The sequence below is a fragment of the Tachysurus fulvidraco genome, chromosome 8 (assembly GCF_022655615.1).
Source record: "Tachysurus fulvidraco isolate hzauxx_2018 chromosome 8, HZAU_PFXX_2.0, whole genome shotgun sequence".
In the NCBI taxonomy this organism is placed as follows: Eukaryota; Metazoa; Chordata; class Actinopteri; order Siluriformes; family Bagridae; genus Tachysurus; species Tachysurus fulvidraco.
This window is the reverse complement of record NC_062525.1, coordinates 15,524,185-15,535,282: the sequence shown is the minus strand read 5'-3', so window position 1 is coordinate 15,535,282 and position 11,098 is coordinate 15,524,185. Positions and strand designations below refer to the sequence as shown.

Below are 11,098 nucleotides of genomic sequence, written 5' to 3'. Positions count from 1 at the left end.
TTCTAGGTAGAACTGTAAAAAGTTTAGTGGTGAATTCATACACCACGATTTTAAACACACTAACGAGTTCGGGATCTGTTTCAACCTTTCCACTGTCATCATTATTATTGTCATGAGCTACTTCTCCTTACGAACATTTTTTTTAAAATACTTCTCTAGTGCAGCATGTCATGATAGTGAAAAACACTATAGCACATATTACTGTATTTTAAATGTGGCTTGTCTCACAGTATTAAATGAAATATCATTTAAATATTAAATTGTAAAATAATTGAATGAAAGAGACAGATTGTGAAGATCAGAAATCCATGGACTAAAGATACAGCTACATTTATTTGTTTGTTTGTTTATTTATTTATATTATTTATAAATAAAATAAGGTTTTTAAGGTTTTTAAGCCTAGGTTTTTACCCTTGTGATTTACAGATATATTTTTATGAACGGTTTCTGTGTTTTTTGACTTTACAGTGTTTTTTGCTTTATGACAACAGGTTAAATCTTTGACTATCCATTATTATATAATTTTATCTAAAATGTGTTAAATCTCACCGGGATAGAACTTGAGATAACAAGCATGGCTTTCTTTATAAGTAATTTAGTTAGTTGTTTTTGATTGAGGAGAGCAATGAGTGATTTAATACAGATAATCAGATGCTACTCTGCAGGCATGTCGTTAAGTGTATTGTTGTGCATTTCCTGCTGCTCCTTTTCTGTCCACATATATAGGACTATTTGTGTGACTGTGTGATTGTAACTGTACCTGTGTTAAATCTTCAACATGCATCACTGCTGTCATCAGGGAGGTTCATTCAGCAGGTGTGTTTTCTTATTCAGAGCATGTGGTCCGTCATACAGCATACAGCAGTGCTTAAGCAACCTGTATGCCTTCAATGCACATGAGAATTATGTATAAACCAGTAGATATTGCCTTAATAAATAAAATGCACATTTTTTCTGCTTAGACAGAAAATCTGTCTAAAATCTTAGACAGATTTTCCAGCAGTTCTGCAGGTCAGGTACTTATTCCCTCCTTTCCCTTCTGTCTTACTGAAGAACATGCATATGAACATGAAAATGAAGATGTACTGCTCATCAACTAGAATCCCAAATAGTGCCTCCATTTTATAGAGCTCACTGATATAGCTGGAATCACATTCACATCTCATTGAACACGGTGCTGGGAGCTTTGTCACCCAATCAACCATCTGTTACTGCTGGACATAGGCCCAACTCAGGGGCACAAGCAGCATGGCCAGGTTGGCTCGGGCCTGAGGTGTGAAAATTAGCATGCAGAGGAGTGCTCACAGGACAAGAAGCAACTCCCTCATATGGCATACGTGTTTTTGCAAAGCCATATGCATCTCTGCTCATCAAGTCCTCATTAACACCTGCTTGTAGAAACACTGCTGAGGCTTCAGATTTTAAACTAACCATCGGAAATGACTGTTAGAAATGAACTGAAAGCATTTTAGCATTTGAACAAACAACGATCCCCTATCAGGTGTATATGCTAAGTGCTTCATTTTCCCTGAAGCTAATCAGATGTTAGTGGTTGTGGTAATTACAGGTACTTAGACAGCAAGGTGTAGATGCAAAAATTACATCTGGAAGTTGGAAGCGGAGTATACGGCTGATTGATGATTGCTTGTTGTGCTTGTGAGTGATGTGGAAAACATACGGCATCCTTCCGAAGTTTGAAAAAGACGATGCTCATGCAAATCAGCCTGGTCTTTAGAAAGTGCATGAAAACAGTATTTATAAATAAAACAAACAAAAACACTGACACCAAAGCTTTATCAATACTGCATATGAGACATTGCGGTTTAAATAGAGCAGCTGTAGGGTAGCTTTTTTGTAGGAAGCAGAAACTAAGTTAAATTCCTTTTCTATTTTAATTGTAGCTGCTGATGTCAGTAGTGATAAAGAGATGAAAGACTAGTTCTAGCCAAATGAGAGTTTTTTCCCTGTCAATGTTTGCTACAGTACAATGACTTGCATTTCATTTGTCATAATGTGTAACTATGTGAAAGGCCACATTTCTTTCATGCCAGGTCTTTATTTGTGTACTTAAATGACAGATATTACAAGCATTTATCAACAGAGCTCACTTTTTCAAAATACATTTAACACAAGAGTTGTCTGTGCAGTCGACAGTAGATTCCTTTTCACTGCTTTGACACAATCTGCACTGAATAGCGTAACTTTCAAAATGTTTGAATTCTTTTCTAAATAAAGTCCATTTCCAACAAACCTCTACATCTACAGCACATTTTCACTTTTTACAAAATGTTTCCAAACTTATTAGCATAATTTCAAAACCAAACAAATATGAACTTGACTGACTATGTTCCAATTTATATGGTGAGTTTTCTTTAAGAATTCAAAATCCCATAAATGTAGAAATAATAAATGTACAAAACAAACAAACAAACAAACAAAACAAACAAATACCTACATACATAAAAGCATACATAAATTAATTAACCAACAACCACAGCTAAGTCCCACTTTAACTGAAGACCTAAAGAAGTGTTTTCCACATTGCTGCATTCTATAAAAATGGGGGCATCTTTGGAATCAGGTAAACATGGAGCTAATCTGTAATATAGGCGTAACATAGAAAGAAGAGAGGTTGAGAGGAGGGAGGGAGGGAGGGAGAGAGAGAGAGAGAGAGAGAGAGAGAGAGAGAGAGAGAGAGAGAGTAAAGTCAAAAGGATGAAATGTAGCCTAAAATGGGATTAGGACTACAGTCACTGATCATGTTATAAATTAGGGTCTATTAATGAGAGTGCAGAGTGCTTCCATGCGCATCAGTGGTATCTATTGCCCAGGATGCTGTATGACTAAACATATCTGTGGAATCTTCCACAGAAAAGTAATGAACTGAATTTGCTTGATTCAAATGACTACATAAATTTCACATGAATAAAATATTACATCAGGATTTGGGAAATTAAGTAAACCGAAAGGCAAAGTTGTGTTCACATGGGAACGACATACTCATATAAATCAGATGAGTATTTATATGAGTATCTTTTTTCAGCTCTAAATCTACATATCCAGAGTGACTGGTGTTTCTATATGCATATTATATGTTATATTCCTGGAATTTATATGGTTTCATTTTGTGTATTTTGGATTTGCTTCCTACGAAAATGACAGAAAATAAAGCATAATTGCTTCATCTTTGAGTCACTCCTTTAACAAATACTGCAGAACTGTGCCACAGAGCTACACAAATCAAAGATAAAATGGTCCATCCTGTAATATAACCTGATATTAGTGTTTTTCAGGTCATTGTATTATGCATGACAAAGTGTTCTTGTTCTTGTTGGTAGAATGGGTTGTTTTGGAGGTGTGGATAATGTAGTTCTCATCATCAAATAGGCCTTGCCTGCTCCCAGGTGAAGTGTGTGCGTGTGCGTGTGTGTGTGTGTGTGTGTGTGTGTGTGTGTGTGTGTGTGTGTGTGTGTGTGTGTGTGGTCTTTGTGCTCACTGTACTCTCATTATGAGCTGCATGTGCACATGGCTTCTGCATTACCATTTATATTCCTGTCCTGTCATTAAGCAAGACTGGGACAGATTTGAGCTGTGCGTCTTCACTGGTTGTTGCTATGGATAATGAAGGCTGTTTGTAGCCCTAACCAGGCACTTTATAGATGAAAATCTGCTACACCTCTCTGCTTGGATCTGTTCATCTTAACCATCTCTCAGCTGCTGACTAATGCTTTTGTTTTGGATCTCTCTTGGATAAGTGTGGCAATGAATTTTTTGTGGGAATAAACAATGCAGGCATCCGATTCCCTTGATGCCCACAGCACACCACCACCAGATCCTCCACCCAGCTACAGTTGTTGCCGTGGAAACATACAAAAAGATTTCAAAGCAGACTGCGCCAGTTCTGTCACCGTGGCAACAGTTGGCTTTCATCCAAGCAGAGTTTGCTCTGTTCAACTAATTTTTGTCTAAGTGACCACTGACCAATTTGTTACACATAGATTAAATCTGCATAATACTCACGACTGCATCGGTAAACAAATTGTATTGTATTCTGGCTACATAAAGGGCTGGACAACGTCTGTGCCTGCTGGCATAATACTGTTTTTGATATGCACAGCCTACTTTACTGGTCATCTCTAATAGGAAAGTCTTTTCTTTGTTGTGTGTCTTATATATCTAAAGTGCACTGTTTTATCTTGTTCACTTGCCTGATTTAAAGTAAGTCAGACAGATCCTGTCAGAAACAAAGAAGAACTGATATTAGAATTTCCAATGTAGCTCTCAGATCTTAATCACTCAGGATATCATTGCACCATAAAATGAAAGAACCAATCTGAATCTTTTTTTATTACAGTTCTTCAAGCTAACTGCTCTTATGACCTGCCATGATTTATTCATAACTTTAATAACAGACTCAATACTCAAACACTATCCAGATCTTCATTTCAATACACACTTGTGCACTATTTGAGTTCATGAACCAGACAAAGCTCTGCAGCCACATGGCGTCATCTCGACTTAAACCTGGTTATTGGTCACTCAGACTTACAGAGGACTGATCCAACTAGACAGATTCAATTCAGCCTCTAACTCACTTCTGCAGAGTAATCAATAAGACATTCGACGGCCTTTAAAGAAGGCCTGCTGAGGGGCTTTTTATCTGGGTTTGAACAGAGCAGATGGTGAGCCACAAATTGGGCCACACTAAAATTCTGATGAGACTGTACAGTCTGACTCTCTCAGACAGTAGAAGACTGGATACATGTTTGGAAGACTAACAACAAACATATTTGACTTTTGCTTAGTGTTTCAGGACGAACACAGTGTACCCAAAACTTGAGCATTCTTCCTAGTCATCAGCGAAATTTAGTTTGATCTGTGCTCACATACTGCTAATCTCATCAGCAATCTCATCAAATCTTTGTGCCGGAAGAACACATCTAATTCTCAGATCTACCGCTATGCAGTGAAAAGACTCTTTCAGTAGAATCTAAAGTAGGAATTTCAGATAATGTGAAAGACAGTAAAGGTGCAGTGATATTTGAAATTTCTATATGAGATGAGTGTCTGGTGTAATGTATTACTGGCGTTAGTGGTTGTTTTGGGCATTTAATTGGATTCTTTTTCAAACAGCCCATGCAGGAAGGTGCTGCTGTAATTAAAGACAGAAAACTCAGCTCACTTTTATTCTAGTTTCATGCACTCAGGAGAGCAGCTCTGCTGAGACTATAGGTAATTAATCTGTGAGAACATTGGTGCCTTTATATCTGTTCGCATGGGTTGTTGACAATATATTCAAAATTAAAAAAATTGAATAAACTCAGGGCTGTATATATAGCATGGATTTGGCTGAAGCAGTTTAGAATACCAAATAACTGCCAGCAATTCATTATAGAATATACATTTTATTAAGAGAGGAGATTTTTTTTAAATAATCTAGTTGAGAAGACAAAATGTAAACAAATGATCAGGAAACAGAATGCAAAGCTTACAGTAAAATTTGCCCATTCTCTTATTGCCAGGAAATGGGTTAGTGCATTAGCTATACAGCAAGTTGCTTTTGAATAAACAGAATATCCACAGGCAACATGGATATCAACATTACGGAGGCATTTTGGTGAACAGAAAAATGCTTTGTTTTTTCTGTGCTTAAAATGGTGCTGAAATATTTTCCTGAATCTCATTATACAAAATACTTAAATGAGGTCTGAAAATTTCATAGCAGTATGTCAGAAAGCCATCGGAAAATGAAGAACAGTGGCAATATTATCACATGCAACTAAATAAAATTAATTTACTAATCTCTTTAAAGCTCCATTAATAGCACATCCGTAATGTGTTTTGCTTTAACGTGTTACTAAATCCATAGCTCTGCTTAAACACACAGTATAAAATAACATAATCCCATTTATATCTCAGAAATGATTATATATTAATATCATAATGCATAACAGGGAAAGTAAACCTTGATTAGTTTAAACAGATTATTGACTAAATCCATATGATCATATTTTATGTAGAAATATATCTTGTGTGTAATATTCATGTCCTACTTGTCTCAGTGCTTAACTCTTCTTCATTATGTGAAAGTGTAATATTGCCTGTACTTTTTTAAGCATTTAAAATAATTTAACCTACCAACTGCTTCAAAAGCTTGTATTTTGGATCATTTATTTATCATTTTTAAGATGTCTGCTGTTTAATCATCAGAAGAAAATACTGAAAATGTCAGCACTATGTCAGTCTGATTAAATAGATTTTGTAATAGTATTTTATGAATGAATGAAACAGATTTTAAGAGGGGAATAATGGTGCAGTGGGCAGCTTCCCAGCTCACAGGTTTATCCTTTAATCCTGTGTTTAGGATAGTGTTCATGTGGAGGTTTACACTACGGGTTCCTCTGGGTTCTCCAGCTTGTTTTTAAGCTGAAACTTAATATGGCTACTTAGTTACTACACGTTAGTAATTAGTACTGTTGGTACTAGTACTGGTAGTAGTATTAGTACTACTTACATCTTGGCTCCTTTGAATAATGTATTTTGTTTGTACTATTAATCGCAGATTTATATAAATTTATTTTTTTACTCAGGTTTTAAAAAATAAGGTAGCAGAAACTCTTTTCTTTCTTTGGTGAATCTGATGTAAGTCCATAAAACAGAATCAGGCATTTGGTCTTTTTAAAATGGTATTAGTAACTAGCCTGGTAATGGTAGCTATATTTGCTGTAAAGGTTTCTACTTAAATATACAAAGTGTATTAGTTGTAATTAGTTGTATGATTCAGATTGCTCTTCACCAGCAGGAAAAATGACATAAACCTTTGCTGAGTAATCTCAATGGTTAGATCAGTTCAAGGAAAGACTGCTTGTTTAATGCAGAGCATCATTTGTGTCTTCATTGCCGTGACTGAATGGACTACAGAGAATGACAGATGAATATGACTGAGTGCCAGGCAGACTACAGACCAAGAAAGCTTGATTCTGCTAATTAGGTCACTTGCACCCACTGTCCCAATTTAAATTTTTGGCAGTGTTACAAAGCCTTAACACAAACGAGTGCATTCAACCCCTGGATAATTTGAGGCACCTGTTTAGAGGTGAAGAAGTGCCAGATTAGAGAATTGGATTAGAGACCAAACACTTGCTCCAAGAATCTGAATCTAATCAATTAGTACTTTTTTCTTTTCAGCTCATCATCCGACAAATCCACACAATGCACACTGACACTTATAGCCCTCTTCTTGCCCTAGCAAACACTAAAATACCATTTTGAATGTACACTGTATGTATTTTCAAAAAAGGAAAATGTGAGTCTAGAGAGCAAATATGTCATAAAATGATGTACTTGTATTTTTGGTTATTTAAGTCTTTTCAAATTTTTTTTTTTATAATGCACTGTGGTGCAAAGAAGATATGATTTCCTAAAGCTGCCTAGAAAAAAAAAAAGAACTTGTGAGATGAAAATGATTGAATATGATTCCATTCTTGACCCGTGTCTAAGATACAAAATAAAGACTGAATTGTTGCTAATGGAAAACTGGGAAAATTGTTAGAATGGGATTGTTTCAGATATGCTTCTTAGGAAGAAATATATATATATGAGAAATATTAAATGTTTTGTGCTAGTTTCTCCTGGTTTGCAGGATTTATTTAGTTCAACAGAGTTAAATTCATAGAATGAACTATGTTCCTATACATACTATGTACTATGTTCCTACTATGTACTTCCGGGTAACACTGAAGACAGAGAAATATTATGGAGAGAAAGAAGAAATGCTTATTTTATTCCAATATCATTAATTGATTTTAAAAGATATCATTATTTCCAAAACAACCACATCCTTTATACTGTGATGCAGTAGAAGAAACCCTTTTTTCTCAGTTGGAATGTACAAGTGAATGAAAAAGACAAATAGTTCAAATTAAACACAACTTTAACAAGCTAATTCTTGGCACAATTAACTGTATCATTTGCATACATATACTGGCAAAAGTATAAATATATATACTTTAAAAATCAATTTCACCAGATGGTCTGTGTGGAATAAAAAGAAAGCTTCCCCAAACTACTCACTACTGAAATAAAAGTGCTAAATCCCAGTGGTTTCAACTTAGCTGCACATACATCTATTGTCATGAAGAAATATTGTACAAGCTTTAATGCCTTCAAGAGAATACAATACAACACATAAGAAATCATTTTAACTACGAAAGGGAGATCAAATACTTGTTTTGAAAGCTAAAGCGCCATCAGGCACAATTTGTAGCAGAGCGATCACGTTAGTTAACAGTGCTTTTTACTCTACAGTCTCCAGTTCACATGCTACCTCATGGCACTCCGTAACAAATACAGCTATCTGTCTAAGAGATTATACCATTTCTTAAGAGTGACATTTCTGGGGGCTTGTTACAGAGTAAATGAATGAATTTGTTTGAGTTTGTTAATCTACACACAGTGAGGACTGTCTAGAATAAAAATGAAAGGTACAGCCCTAAAGTACCAATCCGTGGTGTAACAGTTCGCGTCTTTCCAAGTATCTTCAAATAAGGCATCTGCCACTAAATATTTTTAGATACACCAAGTATGAACTTAGTCTCAGCAGTGAGTGGTATGGGAAATAATTGTGCTAAAAAGACATCATGTGTATCAGCTCTGGCCCTGTGTTCAAAATGTCACACTAGCCCTTGAACCTTTGGGTTCACCACTGCACTCATTTCCTTTTGATTATTGGAGTAAACATTTATTCCCAATTATTTAATTTCTTTATAAGATTGCTTTTATTGCTTTGTTTACTTTGACTATTTTCTCATTTAATTGGATTAAAACAACACATTATCTCACTGATTGAACATAAACTTATCATCATTGGCATGGCTATAAATTAAACAATGGAATGCTCCTGGTTCAGCTGTTGTCATTGCTTGCTGACCGCCTGGTTGAGTGGCCGGTCATGGTGTGACTGGCTCACGTCTGCAGTTATGCCTCCATACCACAAGGGGCAGAGTGAAGGGTACAGTCAAGATAATGATCTGTTTCTCCGGCTCACAATGACGTATGAGCCCTTGGAAACAAAGTCATTCCTTTACACAGTCACTTCTGTCTTACTGTTGGTTATGAAGTATGGCTGTGTGGGTAGGTAGTGGTGACTGCGGGCAGTGTGGAGCTCATTCATCTGACCCACCATGCAGGGCTTCCTAGGGCCATAGGTCTTGCGCCGACCCATAGTCTCTGTGCCCTCCCAGGCCTTCAGCATTCCTGGGTTGGCTATGGTGTTGGAGCTGTAGGCCATATGACGATGTGGCACATGGGGCTTGGTGGGATTAAGTTTCTGTTCATTTTGCTTGGGGATGGGAATCTCTGTGACATATGAGGCAGTGGGCTCAACATGCTCCATCCTAATTGCGTGGAGGGGTAGGCTGCCTTTTGTTCCCAACTCGGTCAAGTGGCAGTGCTGCTTGTTGTAGAAGCCCCCGTTCACTTTTGACGCTGACAGCAAAACAGACAAGAATAATGCATGAGGATACACAGAGATGTATGTTAGAAAGCAATTTGTCTCATTTGGTCAACTTTAAGGCATCAATTGCTTACAATAAAACCCATTACATTTACATTTGCAGCACTTAGCAAATGTCCTTATCCAGTATGACTTACAGAAGCACTTTGTAGTCTCTATCAAAAACATATCATCGTGCTTGTTTACTAGGTCAGGGACTAGCAGGAGTAGCAGCGAGCTAAATTCCTACTGGAAGTATCTAGTAGAACATGAAAGAAACACACAAGACAAGATATATTTTTAATACAATTGTTACTTCAAGTGTTTGGGGAAGGGGTAGCTCTTTAGTCTTTGTTTGAAAACTTGTTCATACAGCAACCTGTATGGCAACTCAGTGCACCAGGACATAAAAAAGTCTCATGGATGTCTTCATGGTGTCCTGTGAGGATCTGGGTTCAATCAAGCTTTGCTAGAGTCTCACAGAGTGTGGTACACCATTGGGTGTGATTAATGCTTTAAGGTTTTTGGCTTTGTTGGCATGTGTGAAGGTGATAAATTTGATGCAGTCATCTACAGGTAGCTGGCTAAGAGAATGCAGCAGTGGGAGGTGTGGCGAGGCAGAAAACACATCTATAGCTACATTCAGTTGCAAGAGTCAGACGATTAGAAGAGGCAGCTGTTTTATATCTTAGAAAACCCTCTCTTAACTCCTTAAAATCACAGGTCCCATCAGCAGGCCCAGAATCACACATTCTCTTTCAATACTGTATAGCTACCTTATCTTTTCTATTATTTTCTGTGTACTTATTAAATAACTCATGGTCACTACTGATAATATGCTTTTTCATTATCTGGATATCTGAATTATTATTTTACTTATCGTCAGACTACTGCAGGTTATATTTATATACCAAGACAGATATTGCCTCTCAATAAAATTGATTTTCTGATTCTTTTTATCATTCAGGTCACAACATTAACTATTTTGTCCCATGACACCTCAGAAATCCATTGACCATTAAATTCTTATTGTAAAAATGCTCATTGATCTGTAAGTCTGCTTCTTGAACAATACAGCGGCATGGTCAGGATCCCAGGGCTAATACGGCCACCCCGAGGGCTATAATGTTCTCACTGGCATTTGTTTGTCAAATGTCTTCTTCTGACCTTTAATCTGTCATGCAGTTTATTGCAATGAGTCTGTGTCTGACTTTGTGCTTGCACTGCGCCAGCTCCATTTAAAACTCTAATGGCATATCGTTTATAAAAGTTCTCAATTAAAGTTGTTTGCAGGGGGTTCCAAACAAAAATCAGCTAGGTCTATTCAACATGTCCTCGATTGCCTGCAAGAGATTTCAATTAAGCTCACATGGGTCTCAAATTATATTGAGCAAGTCAATTCTATTATCGGGGCAGTGAGCTTAGCTTTACTAGATGATTCTACATGATTCACGTTCACCATAGAATTTTTACTTGAAATCCCAGCACACTTGTAAATCCTGCTGTGACTTTCTCAGTCTGTGTTTGATGGTTGATTAATTTAATGTCCTTGAAGATAAACCTTTCAGGCTCATTTGTCTTGTGGAACGTGAAGGAGACATTGGT

The 11,098-nt window shown here is 36.8% G+C and overlaps 1 protein-coding gene across 1 annotated transcript in view; it reads right to left on the bottom strand.

The window, feature by feature from the left end:
* Positions 1-1,885: 1,885 nt before the first annotated feature.
* shisa9a (shisa family member 9a) overlaps positions 1,886-11,098 on the bottom strand; it is a 29,621-nt gene continuing 20,408 nt past the window's right edge. Inside the window, exon 4 of the mRNA XM_027137517.2 lies at positions 1,886-9,486. Coding sequence (XP_026993318.1) covers positions 9,083-9,486 — 404 coding nt within the window. The 3' untranslated portion in view covers positions 1,886-9,082. The remainder of the gene's footprint in view (positions 9,487-11,098) is intronic.